This window comes from Falco biarmicus, chromosome 3, assembly GCF_023638135.1.
Source record: "Falco biarmicus isolate bFalBia1 chromosome 3, bFalBia1.pri, whole genome shotgun sequence".
NCBI lineage: Eukaryota > Metazoa > Chordata > Aves > Falconiformes > Falconidae > Falco > Falco biarmicus.
This window is the reverse complement of record NC_079290.1, coordinates 119,794,612-119,813,322: the sequence shown is the minus strand read 5'-3', so window position 1 is coordinate 119,813,322 and position 18,711 is coordinate 119,794,612. Positions and strand designations below refer to the sequence as shown.

At 48.4% G+C, this 18,711-nt stretch overlaps 1 protein-coding gene across 2 annotated transcripts in view; it reads left to right on the top strand.

Moving 5' to 3' along the window:
- LUZP1 (leucine zipper protein 1) overlaps positions 1–18,711 on the top strand; it is a 39,274-nt gene that overhangs the window by 13,564 nt on the left and 6,999 nt on the right. Inside the window, exons 1-2 of one of the 2 annotated variants that reach the window (XM_056330238.1) lie at positions 10,871–11,082; positions 11,357–14,633. In XM_056330238.1, the coding sequence (XP_056186213.1) occupies positions 11,475–14,633 (3,159 nt within the window). In that variant the 5' untranslated portion in view covers positions 10,871–11,082; positions 11,357–11,474. Of the gene's footprint in view, positions 1–10,870; positions 11,083–11,356; positions 14,634–18,711 lie in introns of those variants that run through there. The other variant, XM_056330237.1, reaches the window with a different exon arrangement.

Sequence of the window (18,711 nt, the reverse complement as noted above, 5' to 3'; positions counted from 1 at the left end):
CTTTTCTAGCTGGCAGCAGAGGCTGAGATGGGACCAGAACTGCAAACAGCTTTGGAGATGCTGGTGCACTGTGGGGTTGATACAGTGGCAAATTAATGTTTTCTTTTTTGTGTACTGTACTTATTTACTAATAACTCATAGCATTAGACTTGATTTTTGACCAATGTGGGGCAATGAGCTGCTATTTTCCTGAATAGTTGTGGTAAGCTGAAAGCTTGTTATTTTACATGTAAAGTTAGGATGTTTTTTACCATGTCTGTAACTTCATGCTGATCTGCACTGACATACATCTGTCATTTCCCTGATGAGACTTGGAAGGTCCTTCCATAGATCTTCAGAGTTAGGCTTTGCCTCTGTGACCCTGAGCTCGGAGTGTCTTCCGCTGCTTTTACTGATGTGGTGGAGGAATGCATTGATGTGGGGTGGCAGTGAGGGCAGGGCCTGCATCGCTGGCGTCACATGGGGATACTAGCTTTTCCAGAAAGGTGACAGGTCAAAGTTGAAGTGCAGATCCAGGAAGCTTCCTGGAGGTAAACCTATTTCTGCTGAAGTGCTTGTGCAGGTGAGAGCTAATAGGAGCTCTGCCACTGCTTTCCTTAAGAAATGCTCCTGGCAGCTGTGGGCTGTTGGAAATCTCACTGATGGAGAAATGGTGCCGCTTTCTGCCTCTTCCTGTGCTTGCTCCTGTGCTGCTCACTTTCACCCTTGTTCGTACATTGTACTCCTTTGTATTGGGACAAGCATTATTCTGTCTACTATTTATTACCTTAATGAGGTTAGTTTTCAGCCCGGATAACTCCTGTGTGAGTGCTTGGGATAGGAGTGTGTGTAACAGCAGGGAATGTGCAGCTGGGAGTGAGAAAGTATCACATCCAACTCAGCCAGCACGCACTGCTCCAGCATCTGCAGTGTTAGGACAGTTTGGGACATCCCTGAGCAAGACCCAGTATTTGTTTAAATGGCTGAAGCAGAACAAAGTGTAGGAATCCAGATTGTGACAGAAGCAAGGAAACTTCTGTTTTAATGAGAGCATGGACATAAGGAAAGACTACTTGTAAACCTTGTAACAAATGGGCAGCAGAAGAAAGAGGACCTGAGGAAATCCTTGAACAAATACTAGCAACAGGTACCTTTTTGGGTAACTCAAAAAACCTGGGAAGTTCCAGCTTCCTTCTGGAACATTATCGGATAGTCTGAGGGCCAGAGAGCAATTTCAAATGCAGCTTTATTTCAGTGGGATGTCCAGCGCAATGTTGAAAATAGGCCATGGGACTAACTGGGCAGCAGTGCATCAGAAGACCGTCAGGTCTGCTGAGGAAACCCAGTAGCAGTGGGTTGGGGTCCAGTATAATGCCCTACAGCCTTTTTTTGGCGAATCAAATGTGCCACTGTGGCTTCTGGAGTTGCTCCCCAGCAGCCTGGAGCCCTGCACTTCAGGATGATTAGCAGAGCTACTGCTTTGTTCTGAAATACACTTCAAACACGAAGGCAGCAGCCCTGCTGGTCCTAGAGAAAAAAAATTGGGGCATGCATTAGAAAGCTAGGAGCACACACTTATATGTTGAATGCTGGGGATAGCTAGGACTGTGTGGGTGCGGATGAGAGGTGCATCCCTTTGTTCTCTGCACCGTTGAACTGTACACCGGGAGTTACTAGGTGGTGGTTTGCTGCTTAGTGTCCCCACAAGGCTTTGTCCTGCAGCCACCTTGCTGTTTTGGCCTCCAGACACTGGTGCAGGTGTGAAGTGTAGCTTCTTTTGGGCCTCTACGCTTCCTTTTTCCAAACTGCTCTGTCCTAGCTTTTGAGATCTGCTGGGAGTCTGCTGAATTGCGTTTGTCTGCCAAGGCTGGGCAGGCACCCACACACAGGCTGGTTGCCTGCTTGTCCTTTCATTTCTGTCCAAGGCAGAAAACAGATGGTTCAGTAGCTGCAGTAGTTCAGGGCGTTCAGTAGTTATGGCAACTCCCCAAGCTGTTCTTGTGGCAGGCGTAAGGGAGCTAAAAAGCTTTCGGTTTAGCACTTACAAACTTCATTGATTGAGTTCTCTCAGGAAGAAAGTCGCAAGAACGACCGGTTTCCTGGCTACTGGGTCCAAAGCTCGTTGTTTTGGGAGGGCCTTAGGAGCAATCCCCATTTTCTGCAGGGTTTGTAGGGACCTGTGTGGAAACATCTGAATGGCTGAGCCAGGCTTTTGGCCAGGAAAGCTCAGAGCAATCAAAGGAGTGTTCCTGCAAAGGAACTGGCTCGTATGTCCTTCCACCGCTCTGTTAGGAGAATGGAGTATCCTGTATCACGTGGGGTGCAGAGAAACATACAGCACCCTGTAATTTTCCTGCCAACTAGGATATACGAGTGCCCATGTGGCACTCTGGTATAATGCTAGGAGGAATGTGAGGGTTAAAGCTGCCCACGCCTTATGAGCAAGATGATTCAGAGATGGTTATGGGTACTTGAAGCTGATCTCATTAGGTGTATCATACCAAGGATGCCTTTCCCAGCTCTGTAGATGTTGCTGGACAATAAATTGTGTTGGTTTATGCTTTTGGGTACTTAGCCCATTTGTAGTGTGGCACTGGTCAGATGTGCAGTGTTAGTTCTGTCTGACCTGCATAGGCGCTTGGGATGGGACAATACAAGAGCTCAAGAAGATGATGAGAGCTCTACTGGATGAGAGTGAAGGTTTATCTACTCTGTATCCCACCTCCAGCAATGGCTAGAAATGGACTGCCAGGGAGGACAGGAACAGGGGGAATGTGCAACAGTGCAGGCCAGAGGATTCTCCCGTCCTCCAAGTTTTGGCTCAGAGACTTGTTGAGCTCCTAGCTCACTAACCCACTCCTAGTGGGTCCCTGTCCCTGTATGTATGACCTTGAGGGTTTTTTCTTCCATAGATTTGTCTAGTTGCTGCTTTATGAACCCACAAGGACTTTTAGCTTCCACAGCATCCAGCAGCAAGGTGTTCCCCAGCACAATACCACATACAAGCAGAAGCAGAGCATTGAACAGAGCAAGCCCAACCAGAGACTCCGCATTTACGTTCCTCCTCTAATACTCTGTTTGGTTTTTATACTGCTGTTAACACTGAACCCATGTCTTCATAAATACTGCAGTATCCATGAGGAGTCCAAGGCCTCTTTCCTTGAAAGGGGCAATGCTGGAGAATTGCAGATAAAAACCAATGACACCTGGGTACAAAGTAGAAAACACTAACAGACAAAATGCTGGCCTCATGGCAGGATAGTTGGGAAACTTCAGTTAGTCTGAGATTCTCCTGAAGTTTAGATCCCGTGGCTTTCAGCCAGCCTGTGGGTGGTTCAGCTCCAGGCAGCACCTTGATGCTAGCACAGGTTATGTGATGGTGACAGCCATGGCCCCTAAAGCCCTTGCCATGCGGAGCTTGGTGGAGGTGGGAGGGAGGGACTGAGAGGTGAAGGAGGTGGAAGACCTCCACATTCAGCAAATATTACAAAGGCACCACTGAGCTGGGGCTGCTTTTCCCATGCCATCCGCAGGATGCTGCCTATTTTGTGGCTCGCTGGAGAGATGCCCACATAGTGTTTGTGAAATCAAATGTGACAGTAAAATCTGTTTCTGAGGACAGTACAAGTAGCAGCATGGGACACTGAGTTAGAGAAGAAAAAATCTTCCTCAGCTTTGATTCTGCTGCAGAATGGGGCATTTTTCTTGAAACATTGTGAAGAAGGCAGGAAGGTAGTTCTTGAGGTTTATGATGGGATGAGGTTCCCAGTTGTCCCACCAACTCTTTTGCTTGTCTACAATACATAAAGATGAGTTGCTGAATTCAAATATAAGTCAAATCTAGAGCTTGTCAAAATGGGTAACCTGTCTGCTGCACATACAAGGTATTTTTTGGTACCTGGCAGATAGGAGCAGCATGCTGATGGGCTTTGAAAGTAAAAATCCATTTCTGATCAAGAGATCCGGAGTGCAGGTAACATCCTTCTTGCCATGGGGGTCCCAGGGCAAAGATGCCACCAGCTGCAGGGCTCTGTATGGCACTTGTGCGGGTTACCACCGTTGTACATTGCTGGAAGGAAGGTGCTGCACCTAGTCGCTGAATGCTCAGTCCTAGTCTCAGCAAGCCTCTACTTGCAAGTCTTTCCAGGGCAAGGCAAACAGTGATTTCAAAGGGGAGCCAGAGGAGTGCAGTAGCAGCTCTGTAGAGAGAAGCAAAATCTGGGCTGTGCACAGTACAGCAACAGCAACTATGTCTGCTCAAACCCCAGTGCTGCTCAAAGCATTTGCTGTGAGCAACTGGGGGTGGCTTTACGCTCTGCTTCTTTTACATTGGCCCTGCCAGATCTGTGTAGAGAAATTCCTTTTATAATGCCAGTAGCAGAGCAGCACTGAGGAGTTTGGTGGATGATTGGAGTGTTGGCGTAGGGTCAGTGTGACTTGGTGACATGCCAGATCCTCTTCTGCATCTGCAGAGTCTAGTGCAGTCTCCCACACTTGCTGTAGAAGTTACTTGGTTTCTTTGTTTTAGTCTCCTTGAATGTTGTGGTTGCTGTGGTTATTTTTGGCTGCTGTCTCATTATTTCACGTCTCTAGTCTAACATTGTATTAGTCAATGTTCAAACCACTTCCAGATTGTTTAGTTTGTTCTGACTTTGAGAATTTCCTCTCCCACGAGATGCAGACATTTCTGAGACAGTTCATCCCTCAAAGTACAGACATCCCTAAAAGTCACTTAACATTTTGCCTTTGTGTTCATGGGGTGAGGGAGGGTGCCCCTTTCCCCACCCTGTGTAAGCAAACACATCCTCTGCCTCCCTTCAGCTGCCCCAGGAGGTTGTTAGGTGCCTGCAGGTGGTGTGTGGGGTTGATGACACATGGTGGACTCTGGCTTTTATTTAGTCTGAGTATCTTGTTTTATACCTTTTTTTTTTTTTTTTTTTCCTGGAGTATTTTTCTCCCATTCCCATGACTGTGTATCATTGTGTGGGGTCAAGAACCAGGTGCTGGAAGGAACTCATAAAAGGCAAAATCAAATTAAGAAAAACTTTCCTTCCTTCTGTCTTCAACTGACTGAAGGCTCTGGCCACAGTATTCTCATCTGCTGCAATTTGTGACACCCATGTCCTTTTTCTATATAAATGGCAGAGAAATTTTGCTTTACAAATGAAGAATGACAGGCTGGACTCCCTCCAGCCCCATTCCACCCTGGGGCAGGGAAGAAAAATCCTGCTGATGCTGTCACCACGTTGAGCTGTGATACAAGCATGAATCGGCAGCAGTGTTACCACATTTGAGCATGACATGTTCACACTCCCTTGCATACGTGTACAACACCAGAAACCCTTTAATTAAAACTGCAGATGTATATGCACATGGAACAGAATCCAACAAACACATCTTACCTATACTTCAGATGGAATTAGAATCAGAGCGTATTGTAATCATCCCCCACCCACCCCAGTCCTGCTTGGCCATCTGGGACGGCTAAGAGGAACCCCCTTGCTGCCCCAGGTTCTGCTGATGTACGTCGGAGCTGTCCTTATGCCTGAAGTGACTGTCAGCCTCCTAATGCAATTTGAATACATCCTCTGGAGACCTGCATTGCCTGAGGCTCCCTTTCCCCAGGTGTGTGCAAATACTCCCAGCATTGTGCTCGGTGCAAAAATACAGTTCCCACGGGTATTCTGAGTAAAAATTTAGCAGAAAACAGAACAGGGAGGATCTAAGCTCACCCCAGCATTTCGAGAGATGGGAGTGAGTAGTACCAGCTGTACATCCCATCCATAAGAACATGGACAATAGCCCCACTCTGCTCCCTCCCCTGAAACTAGACTGCCTTTCAGCTGAGGAATGCAAAACTCTTAGCCTGTGTGGATTTGACAGTTCGAGGACCCCAAGGACACCAACTACAACGGCACAAATTACTATTCTTATCTCTGATTATAGCTGTGTTTGAATCTATTGATTTTCTATTGCCTGTGATGAATGCTTCTCTCCAGAGTCTACTGGAACCCCCTACAGGTTCAAGAGCAAAAGAAGAAATGAATAAAAAGTGGCTGTAGGCCAAAGCAATAATAATTCTCATTCATATTTAGGATTGGGTAAGGCTGAAACTTAACATGTATGATATGACGTTACCCTTTTGGTGATGGGTACTGTGGAAGACCAGCAGTGCTGTCACTGGGGGCTCTGGCTCCCGCAACCACTGTGAGGGATGTTGCATTATCAGTGTAAAAACACAAGCAAAAAGATTAAAAACCCCAAAGATTAAGTGCAAAATGTGCTCGTGAGAGATTGCAGTCCTCTAGCACTCAACAGGCATGCATGGCAGCTGGCAGCATTTTTATCTTGGCATTGCAGAGAAGGAGTGGGTGCCAGCAGTTATTCCCACATGAACGTGTTGGGGACATCATGAAACCCTGAGTAGGGGGTACCTGTGGGACTCCCACCAACCACCAAATCCAGAGCAAGGAACACTACATTAGGGTAAGATATTTCTGTGCGTCTGGAGGGGAACAAAGTCATGGTCCTAAGGAGTGCTGGCAGAGATTATCTGTGTAGGTCTCAAGCAGTACTCATTTAATTGCTGTTCTGAAATAAAAGATGGTTAACTCCCAATTCATGAAGTGTTTCAGCTAGCACAAATGTTTCTAGCTAGAGGGTTTTTGCCCCTGTGTCCAGCTGTGAATTGACTGTGTGTGTTTTGAGCATATGAGATGATGCAGTCCCAGTAGAAAGTTACATCCAATGATGCTGCTAAAGAAATGTTTTCATAAAACTAGATAATGATGAACAAACTTGAATGTGCAGAAAAAATCATATTTAAGAATGTGAAGGGTAATTGAGAGTTATGAAAGTACTACAGTAAATATCCTGAATACTGAATTCTCACAGCTGTTTAACAGGATGCCGTGGCCAAAACCACAGAGAGTCAGAGGAGCCCTGAAAGGCAATCTGTACTAAACAGAGGGAAGATGCAATTGATAATGATAAACATAAATAAAGCTAGGAGATACACACACTTGTTGAGGAAGACCAGAAAACGCAATGACAAATCCATGGGGAAAAGTAGAATCAGAATGAGTCATTTAAATAGTGAATCCTGGTAAATTCACTGCAGTGTTTGTTAGTAAGTTACTACTTTGAATCAGTTGTGTGCCATGTTTCTCTTGTGAAACTGGGTTTTGGCTTGTTGTGCCATAATAAAGAACCTTTTAGACCAGACAAAATCTTTTCTCCGTGTAGGTATTTACCAGGCACACCTTTTGCCTTGATACTTGCTTTGAACAACAGATGGTTTGAGATTCCCCAGGCTACCTATGTGTTTTATCAGAAAAGTATTTTTTCAAGAACTCAAATCCTAATGGATGTTACTGTGGCTTGTGGCTTAATGCAGGATTTCCCTTGTTCAGGTAAAATCAGGGATTTCTAAAGAGTTTTAAAGGGTAAAAAAGCACTCATGACTGCTTTCCCAAAGCTTTCCTCAGCTTTTCCCAAACTTTCAGCTTGTGTTTTTGATGAGTGGCCCCTGGAGGGGCATCATTCCCAGGGGAGACGACTGCCATCCAGGTATCTGTGCCTGAGCCCATGTCAAGGTTCCTTTCGTCATCAGTGGGCAGAGAGTATGATCCCTCAGAGGGTGATTCCTCTTCTGAAAGTCTTGTCTCTCTGGGAAGGAAGGATGAAGACATTTGAGTGTCTTTTTCTCTTTGAATCTAGAAGACTCAAGAGCAACTTGTATGTGTCTCTCTTTCGGTCTTCTGCGACTTAAGCAAGGTGAGATGCATCAGACTTGGCTGTGTAAATACACAGGCCGGTACTGCACGCAAAATAATGTCAGTTCTACTGTCCTACTTCTTGCTATTTCCTGCTGATAGAGCCAAGAGGGGCTGCCTCGGAGCTGCAGCAGTGCATCAGCTGCTTCTGTAGGTAAGATTTCTGCTGTGACCATTGAAGCCTTTTCAGTGTTTCCAGGATACAGCCCTTCAGTGTTGATCTCAATTTATTACTTGGTTCTGCTTAAGTGATCTTTCCTTATTACATTTGCCACTGCAATGGGGTTTTTTTGCTATTTGTGAAAATTATCATCCTCTTTTCTTCCCATTTTTTGCTGAAAATGTAAAATAGAGCTCGGATGAGACCTAGTCACTTTCCAAAAAGAGAGAGAAATCTGAAGTCCATACATCCACGTCAGATTGTTCAGTACCTTTACAAGCTGAGCGAGTTATTGCCTTACCAGATTCTTTTAACAAGTCCTGTTTAAACATCACACAACAATATTAATTAGCCGTAAGAATAATAGTCCCAGTGTCTGAATCCTGCACTGTTTCTCTGATGTTTTGGTATCAGTGATAGACTGGAGAAGAGAAGTCATGAACAGCCAGAGTAATTTTGGTTGGAATTACCCCTGGAGGTGTCTGGTCCAACCCCTCACTCAAAGGACAACCAACTTAAAGCACCCACTACATCTAACATCTAAGATAATATTTTCTATTGCCCGATTCCCCTCAGTCTTATAAATGTGCACTTTGTAATAGTAACTCATCTAGGTTCTGTTTCCAAGCACTGTGGTTAGTTCTGGCTATGTCAGGAAGTTAAAGGGCCTTCTGCTGGAAGACTTTTTCTCAACACGCTTGCTTGTAGAAGATGGGGGTCCCACAGCCTCGCTGGGACCCTGCGCCAGTGCTTGATCTCATGGTGGGGAAAAAAAAAAAAAAAAGCCCTCTTATCTACTTGGAATTTTTCTTCTTGCAGCTTGTATCTTTTCCTTCTTTCACTGTGTGCCTCAGAGGAGAGCCTAAATCTGTCTTCTCTACACTCTTCCCTCCTTCTCTACACCCTGGGTAGCTGCAGACAGCAAAAGGCCTTTGCGGAGCCACCATGTGGTGAGGAGCCTGTTGCTTGGGCAGCAGAGCCACCCCGCTCCCGGCTGGTGCAGTGCTCGGGGCCACACACAGCCCTGTCCCCCAGCACTGCAGCAACAGCCTGCTGGAGCTGTGGTCTGAGAACCAGCGTGGATGGTGGAGCTGTGGTCTGAGAACCAGCGTGGCTGCTGGAGCTGTGGTCTGAGAACCAGCGTGGCTGCTGGAGCTGTGGTCTGAGAACCAGCGTGGCTGCTGGAGCTGTGGTCTGAGAACCAGCGTGGCTGCTGGAGCTGTGGTCAGAGGACCAGCGTGGCTGCTGGAGCTGTGGTCAGAGGACCAGCGTGGCTGCTGGAGCTGTGGTCTGAGGACCAGCGTGGCTGCTGGAGCTGTGGTCTGAGAACCAGCGTGGCTGCTGGAGCTGTGGTCAGAGGACCAGCGTGGCTGCTGGAGCTGTGGTCAGAGGACCAGCGTGGCTGCTGGAGCTGTGGTCAGAGGACCAGCGTGGCTGCTGGAGCTGTGGTCTGAGGACCAGCGTGGATGGTGGAGCTGTGGTCAGAGGACCAGCGTGGCTGCTGGAGCTGTGGTCTGAGAACCAGCGTGGCTGCTGGAGCTGTGGTCAGAGGACCAGCGTGGCTGCTGGAGCTGTGGTCTGAGGACCAGCGTGGCTGCTGGAGCTGTGGTCTGAGAACCAGCGTGGCTGCTGGAGCTGTGGTCAGAGGACCAGCGTGGCTGCTGGAGCTGTGGTCAGAGGACCAGCGTGGCTGCTGGAGCTGTGGTCAGAGGACCAGCGTGGCACACCAGCCCTGCTGTGCTGTCCTGGGGACTGGGTTGCTTCCGCTTCCCAGCTGGCGGCCAGCGCCAGGTTAACCATTAACTCCGAGCCCCGAGGCCTGCTGAGGACAGGGCACTGTGAAGCTGCTCACTTTGGCCTTTCCCTGTGACGCTCCGGTGACGTCTCTTGAGGGGATCCTGCTGGTTCCTGCTGGCAAACAGCTGTACAGTAGGGCCATGGCCTATGGGCAGGTGGCCCTGGAGGGGGATGCAGTGGTGGTGGCGAGGGTGGGACGGGTGTGCGGCCCCGTGCGCAGGGCGCTGCGGTTCCGCCAGGAGCCCTGGCAGTGTTCCTTCCGCTGCCTGAGGTGTGTGAGGCCACTCCAGGAGGGCTGCTGAGCCCTCCCAGGGCGAGGGTGTCCCTCGGCACAGGGGTCACAAGTGCCTGGTGTGCACTGAGTGTCGGCAGTGCCCCCCGGGCCCGCTGCCCACAGGATATGAGTCACCTTCAGTCAAAGGCTTGGCATGGGGGCGCGCAGCCCCCCGAACCAGCGCCAGCTCCCCCCGCATCCTGCTCCTCGCCTCTTGGCACTGCGCAATGGGAAACTCCCGAGCGTTTCCTCTGCACAAAGCGCCACAGAAATGCTGGAGACCAAGTCCTGCTTCAAAGCAGACAGCTTGAACGAGGGTGCAGGCCCCAGAGCTGCAGTCACCTCCCTCCCCTCAAGCCTGCAGCAGCCCTGGCTCACGCGGGGGATGCGCCTCAGGCCCAGAACAGGACGATTCTAATGCTGTGCACCAAAGAGGGACTTCAGATTCTGCCACCAGCCATGGTGGCTGCTCAGGTCCCTCTCCCTGCTACTCCCTGCCAAGCACAGAGGGGCTGCTGAAAAAAAAAGCCCTGCCACCTCCGAGCTGGGCTGGGAAGAGATCTGCATTTGGTGCGTCAGAGTGTACCGGTGCGTTATACCCGCTGCTCACTGTCCGCAGCAGCAAGTAGGAGAGGCCTGAGCGTTTGCAACTGCTCGTCTGGGTGGGCAAGTGGGTGGCAAGCCAAGGGCAACGGCAGCTTTTGAAACAGGAGGGAGAAACTTGAAGCTGCACCAGCACAGTGTCCTTGGGATGTGACTACAACCCAGGTGGAGATTTCTGCTGAGCAGCCTGGGCTGCAGGGGAGACACTGGCAGCAGCTCTCACACCCTGTCTCTGAGCCAGTGTGGGGGCACTTACCACCCCCCCCACCCCCCAAGTGGCCACCAGATGGCTGGGGATTGCATTTCTCTAGTTTCCAGGTCTTGCTTATGATTCCTGAACCTTCATTTCTAAGGCATCTTCAGAAGACTGGTGTGCTGAGAAGAGGTGTTTGCTGCGTGGGCACATACGTGGGACCCCAGCCCTGCACGTGCACGAACCTCCACAGCTGAAGAGCTTGCACATGGGCAGCTTGTACCGGCTGTTGAGGAGTGGGGTGAGGGTCCGCTGCTCGTGCAGACACTGTGCAGGACAGCAGAGGAGGGCACTTCCTTCCCTCAGGTGTCGGGAACAGGCTATTTTTGGAAACCTTGTATAACCAAAGTAAATGCACCGTGGCTCCTCTCCACAGTTTCACTTCTCCTAATTTAGCACTCAGAAATGTGTTTAATTAAAAAGTTATTTATATAAACGTTTATAGTCAAACTTATACAGTGAGGATATTCATATTCTGAGCTCATATATTGATTTTAAGCATTTTTTTCTTTCAGGGTGAGATTGCCTCTGTTCAAAGAAACGGTTACGTAGCAGGAATACACAAGGTGTTGAAGACCTCACTATTCACCCAGACTAAGCAAAGCTTTCACCTAAAAGGAATAAAAAATAAACATGGCAGAATTTACAGGTTACAAAGAAACCTCAAATCGGCACCTACGATTCAAACTGCAGAGCCTTAGTCGCCGCCTTGATGAACTGGAGGAAGCAACCAAAAATCTGCAGAAGGCTGAGGATGAGCTGCTTGACCTCCAGGACAAAGTTATCCAGGCAGAAGGCAGCAACTCCAGTATGCTGGCTGACATTGAAGCCCTGCGGAAGAGAGTGCTGAAGATTGAAGGCAAGGATGAAGAAATTAGGAAGGCTGAAGAGCTTTGCCGGTTAATGAAAGAAAAACTTGAAGAGGAAGAGAGCCTCACCCGAGAGCTGAAGTCGGAAATCGAACACCTTCAGAGGAGAATGGCAGATCTGGAGAAGCTGGAGGAGGCCTTTGGCAGGAGCAAGAACGACTGTACACAGCTGTGTCTCAGCCTCAATGAAGAAAAGAACTTGACCAAAAAGATATCTACAGAACTGGAAATACTTCGAGTGAAAGTGAAAGAATTGGAAGCATCTGAGGACAGGCTGGATAAAACCGAGCAGAGCTTAACGGGCGAGTTAGAAAAACTGAAATCCTTAGCTCTGAGCTTTATCACGGAAAGAAAACATTTTAATGAAAGAGAAAAGCAGAATGAAAAAATAATCCAGGAGCTAACACAGAAACTAGAACAAAACAATAAACTAAATAGGGCAGATCAAACTAGAAATGCATCCAACTTGCTAGAAAGGTCATCAAATAATCTCCTGGACAGAAATGATTTGAGAATTGAAGATGACTTGACTTCTGCCTTGCCCTCTAAGGAGACCAGGAGGAAGGGAAGTGTGGATTACCTGAAACATGTAGAAAATGAAACCAGGAATAAATCAGAAAACCAAAAGAATAAAAATCAGGAAGACAACAAAGTGAAAGATCTCACTCAAGAAATTGAGAAACTTAAAACGCAGATCAAACGTTTTGAATCTTTAGAAGAGGAACTTAAAAAAATGAGAGCCAAAAACAATGACCTGCAAGACAGTTACTTGAGTGAACAGAATAAAAATAAACTCTTAACAGGTCAACTAGAAGAAATAAAAATGCAAATAAAGAAACAGAAAGATCTGGAGAATGGAGAGGTCGAAAATGAAGATACAAGCTTTTCGAGCAGGGGAAAACATGACAGACCTAAATACAGAGGTGTCACAGCTGATCTGACAGTTGCCAAGCACAAGCCAAGGGAGCTCTCACCACAGCAGCGCCGAGAAAGAGCAAGGAACAGAGATCTCTCTGGCAGTCATGACAGCTACAGCCATGGGGGTAAGCAGGTGCCCAGTCCAAGCTTAATGAGCAGAAAAGCAGGAAAAGCATCTGGTGCATCTGCCCTTTCAGACACTGCTGTGACAGACACAAAAAGACTGGAAGAGAAATCTTTAGTTTCCACTTTTTCTTCGAGTCAGAGGGAAGGCTGTGTCACCCAGAATGAGGGGAAGAGATCAAAAGAGCAGCCGTCTGTTCTCAGCCGATACCCTCCTGCTGCACAGGAGCAGAAATCTTGGAAAGCACCTTCCAAACCTGTTGGTGACACAGGCCTGAGATCAAAGGCTGAAAAACCATCTCATGTGCTCCGTGGCAACTGCCAAACAGGTGCTGATGCACGGGATGAAAAGTCAAGCAGAGGAGAATCAGTGGCTTCTTTGACTGAGAAGCTGAAAACAAGTCAGGCAGAAGTCGGTGACTGCTTGGGGGACACGGTGCTTGCCAGGGGCAATCACACCTCTTCCAACGGCACAGCTTCGGCGTACAGGTACCACCTCTCCTCCCAGGTGTCGGCTTCAGACTCCGCTGGCTGTAAAGCAGAAGCAGTGAACACTTTTGCTGCATCACACAGACAGCCCTCGGAGGCAAGGGCTAAAAGAGCAATAATCTCCCAGGAAAAAGAATTTGCAGACACATCACTTGAAAGTGCAAATACTTCAACACTAGCGAAGGTTTCCCATCGCTCCACGAGTCAGGAGGACATTCTGCAGATCCTCACAGGCCTTGATAAAGAAGACACGGAGCGGTCTTCAACTTCAGCAATGGATCATGTAAATGCGGGCTTAAAAACGGACTCCAAAACCATCCAGAGTAATCAGGAAAAACTTAATTCAGATGAAGAATCAGGAAGAAGCAAAAAGCCAACCACTCAGTCAGATTTGGAGAGAAGAAAGAAAGTTGGCTCCAAGCAGTTCTCCAATTCCAGGGGAGTTTTTAGAGCATCACTTTTTGAAAATGACAAAAACATTCTAAATGATGAAGACTCCACCAAGTGTATAAAACCATCAGATGCCAGCACTGGAGGATTTAAATCCAGGAGGCTGTTCAGCCCGAGAGAAGCTCTGAGATCAAAAGCTGTCATTAAACCTGCAATTGTTGAAAAGGATATGAAGGCAGTCATGGGAGGAACTGTTTCTGAGGCAGAGTCAGAAAAACAGAAGTCTGTTTTTAAAATGGTAACAAATAAAATGACAAGCAGCATCACAATCTTCCCTTCTGAGCCAACAGCTCCGAGGACCAATGCAGATATAGCAGCAAAAGAAAGGCATGTTACCACCAGCAACATCAGAGTTGCTCCAAATGAGCCTTCACCAATAACAAACAATCCCCCCCCACCCTTTGAGGTATCAATTAATAAAAGTGCTCTGAAATTATCTGAGGCAGACAGAATTGGAGAGGCAGCGCCGAGAAGTAAAGCAGAAGCAGTGGTCTCCAGAAGCAGCATTATGATAAAGACTGCTGAACTCACAGAGAGGAATATTGAGCCACCTTCGGAGACAATCAGCTGGAAGAGCCATGGCTCTTCAGATGTAGCTTCCTCTGAAACAAAACATGTCACTGTGAGAAGTTCCTGGAGAGCAAGACAAGGCTTACATTCCCTGGAGGACTCTCAAACCAAAGTGGAGAAAAGTGCAGCTTCCAGTACTACAAACATGTATAGGTCCTCGGTGGACCTCTCAGAAATGGAAGGGAGCGGTGCAAGAACAAACCTTCTGGAGCAGACCTCAGCAAAAACCAGTGCCACAGCAAATTCCTGGAGTGCCCCTGAACTGGGGTCTCGGAGGACCAAAAGTAACTTAAGTGCATCTGAACTGCTAACACGCAGGAGCTATGCAAGTGATCCTACAGCGGCTTCTGCTTGGCACCGGACCACACCACCTGTAAGTATCCTATGTTAAATGCTCCTATCTTTCAGTTGATGAGGTTTTTCAAGTTGCCTGTTAGTTGTAGGGTGCCTGATTTGAAATTCTTACAGCTTAGTTCCTGAAGTGCTGCCCTTGCCCAGCTCCTGCTATCCTCAGTGGAGCATCTGTGAAGTACCCGATTTAGACTTCTTGAAATGAGATCCATCTGCTTGGGTCTTGTAATGCCATATGAGTAACTATGTAGTAGCACTTGGTCTTGCCAAGATCAGAGAAGACATAGTCACAGCTTATGTAGGACATGGTATGCTTTTCAGAGTGGCTTTGCATGCTGGTGCTGTCAACTTGGAGTAGTAATGAAAAAATGATGGAAAAGAGCAGGTCTTCATAGGGCTGTGCCTCAGGCAGAGCTGTAGCTCTAACGGCAGCTGTAGAAACGGAGCTGCTTTTGGCAAGAGCTGCATGGTTTCCCCATGTAAAACCAGACTCTGGTCTGGAAGCGCTTCCCAGGCATCTCCTAAACAGATGAGTGGTGGCTGGTTACACAGGGCTGCTCCCTCCTTGGTCTGTGTCAACACGCCACCTGAAAAGAAGCAAGAGCCACAGGGGTGGCCGTGCTTTTTTCCTATTCCTTTGGCTTTTTTTCTGTTCCTTTGGCTGGTTCCAGTGAGGGGATTCCCTCCAAGCAGGTCTGACGTATGCAGACAGTTGGTCTGGTGAGCTCTACTCGCCCCTGGAGCTGCAGGCCTGGGCGTGTTTGGAGCAGGCTCACTGGCACCAAGTGCCCCTCCAGTCCATCAAACCAGACGCTGGTTCCTGCCACAGCCGCTGGTCTCCTGGAGGAGCCCAGCTGAGTAATCTGGCAGGGCTGGTGGCAGAGGGGACAGATTCATAACCAAATGCGTCAGGCATTGACACGGTTGAGGTGGTGAAGGTGTGAAAGCAGTTTCATATTTGCAAACTTCTCTTCCACTTCTCTGGCGATGAGAAGGACAAAATAATTTGCACCGTTGCTTTGCTCCACCTGGTGTTACGGAGCGCAGGTTAGCCCTCCAGCTACATTTGGACACTGAATCCATCAGCTCCTGGGCTCGGGTCACTTGTAGGGCACAGACAGTCTGTGCTTCCCTCTTGATGAATCCAGGCAGAACTCACTGATATGACTGAGGTTGTCCTTTTTTTGCATAACAGCAGCTTATGTGCTTGGCAAACACGAGACCCATCACTGGGCCTCCCTTTATCCCAGGAGCTTGAATTCACACCTGCGACCTTGAGCCTCACTGCTGAAGAGGTCTCCGCTTCATCCGGGCTCATGTCGCCAGTCACGGAGCCCTAAAGGTTGGGCGCTCACGTAGTTCTGTCCCGTCTTCCCCCAGCAGCCCTGTCAGGGCTGAGCGTGGCTCTGCACTGTGTTCTGCAGGGGGTCCCAAGGTCATTGTCACATCAAATTTGCCAGCTATGCAGTGTCCCTGCAGCAACAGCTGAAGTGTCCCTGGCAGAGCAGCCTTACCTCTGAGTGGCCATCCTGGGTATCCCTGCAGAATTAGCTGGTCTGCAGTGCCAAGCTGGGAAGCGGCCGCGTGGTTAGTTCACGCAGTTAGTTGGTGGGCTGTGGAGTACTGAGGTAGGTGTCTCTCTCGTCATATTTTGAAATAAAATCACCCTGAGACCACATAGTCACAAACCTGAATCCTTGGTCATAAATTAAGTATATTTCTAGCTTGTAAATGAGGGGTGTGAAGTTACCCTGAAAGACTACAGGTACACAGATATAGCAGTTATACCAAATTATATGCATTTGGGCAGCTCAAATTATTGCATGTGCCCTTGGGGAAAAAAAACCCAAGTACCTGCCTTTGAAAGGGTATCATTATAATATGCCTCATATCACAAATTTTGTGATATGATTTGCTAGGATTTGTGTGTCAGTTAAAGGTGTAGCTGTTTCTCTGGCAGGAGGCTTGGCATTGGTCTGTGCTGACTTTGCATATTCAGCTTTCCTGTGAAGGCATCAGTCACCTCTTGCCAGCTCCACTATGCAAACTCTGAGATTGCCTTAAGAATCCTGTTTGGGAAACACAGGATCTGTGCTCGTTTTGCCAAAATACATCTTCCTCTCCTCCACGAAATACTCGAAATACTCATGATGCCTAACCATTTGCTGCAGCACAGCAGGAGGCTGAAGCGAGCTGGAGGTTCAGACCCTGCCTCAGCCTGTCCCTCAGGACAGACACAAACTGAGCACCTGGAAATAATTCTTGCAAGGAGATGCCAAGGAACAAGGTGTCATTTCAGCCACCTATTTTTATACCGCTGATGTAGGCAAATGTCCCTAATGAAGCTACAGTAGGTATGGGTGGCTCTGAGCAACACTTGTGCTACAGAAGCGTCAGCTTCTTGGAGGCTGCTTTGGGAGGCCCTGGAAGCGGTAGGTGCTGATGGATGGATGGATGCTGCAGCCTGAGGACCAGCTCCCTCTGGTGCTTGCAGCTGGCCTCAAGCAGTCATTCTGCTGGGCTTCGTGCTTCAGGTTTTGGAGCTTGCATTTTTCTGGTGTGCACTTGGACTGCTGAAAATCTGCAATGGCAGAATTAGTCCAAAGGCACTTGCATTAAATGCAAGATGAATGGCTTTAATTCATTTTTCTTGTGGCTGTGACATTAATACGAGTGGAACTGGGCTGTGGGCTGCATAAGTTAGGTAAAAACCTAAAAGTTGGATCTCTTTGAGTGAAGCATTGTGTGGCTTCGTATGGTGGGCTGGTCTCATGGAAAAGAGATCCTGGGATGTGCTGCCTCTCCCCCCTTCTCTCCTCTGCTTTAGGGATGAATATAAAGTGCATCCATCACCATTTCACCCTGGCTGACTCCACATAAGCTTCTCCTTAAGCAGCCAGCTGCGCCACATCGATGTTCTCATCTTCCCTTGGACCTCAGTAACTTTGTCCAGTGGTTCTCTTCTGTGTGGATCCTGGGGGGGGTCACAGTCTGTTCAGAGCAGCTGCCCAGCTGCTTGTCCTGTGGACATGGAGCCATGAAGCATGTTGAGCTCCACACTGACCCAGCTCTGCTGTGGTACCAGGAGGTACTGGTTTGCGTTGCTGACATATGGGGAATAGCCAGTGTCACGGCTCCAGCTCAGCACTTGACCTACTCTTTGAGACCAGTGTGTCTGGGTTGCTAGTCATCAACTCGTGCTGCCAGACAGCAGAGACAGACTGACACTGTCGGAGGCCCAAGGGGATGGAGCTCCTGTATGCTCACCCGCTGGCCTCATCTCTAAAGATAACTACTGTATCAGAAACACAGAAGTGCCTAGCTATTGCTTAGCTGACCATGTCCTTCAAGATGACAGCCATTCATTAAATTAAAATTATCACCTGATTTTTCTGAGCAGTCTGGCCCACCATGGTTATCTCTGACCCATGTTTGGCTGGAGGTCCCTGTGGGACCTGTCCCTGTGTTGTGCCTATTCACCAATGTGCCGCTGCTGCTCACGTCTTTCTTCTGTTGTAGGGTTTGGATCACAAGGGGCAGGCCAGGTCCAGTGTCTGCTGGATGTCATCCACAGCAGGCCTAGCTCAGGGCAGATGTTTGCCCATCCAGACCCACCAGATGTCACAGCTTCTTTCTGAGAGCCCATCAAAGCCTGGTGTCCATCTCAGAGATGCTTTTCTGCCAGGCATGGGGGCTGCTGTCTCTCCCTTCCCTGCTATCCCTTTTGCCACAGGGCAGGGACCAAATCTGTTCCACCAGTGCCTGCACCGTGCGGTGTTTCAGCAAACACAATGCCACCCCCAAAGCACGCAGAGCTGATGAAGCCTTCAGTAGCGCCGTGCAGCCGTTGCACTTTGCCCGGTAGCTGATTATACCAGACCTAAGGCATCTGATTCCCGGGTATTATCCTCTAAATGTCTCTGCAGACATTCAAGAAAACATCAGGCAGTTTAAAAGTGCCATTTAGATGCCTATAGCAGGAAAACCAGTGTAGACTCTCCCGCATCACATCCTCGTTGCCAAGAAAATAGGAAGATTCAGGTTGATGGCCACCCTCCATTGATGGTAGCTGAAATTCAGAGTCAATACTTTTAAGAAAC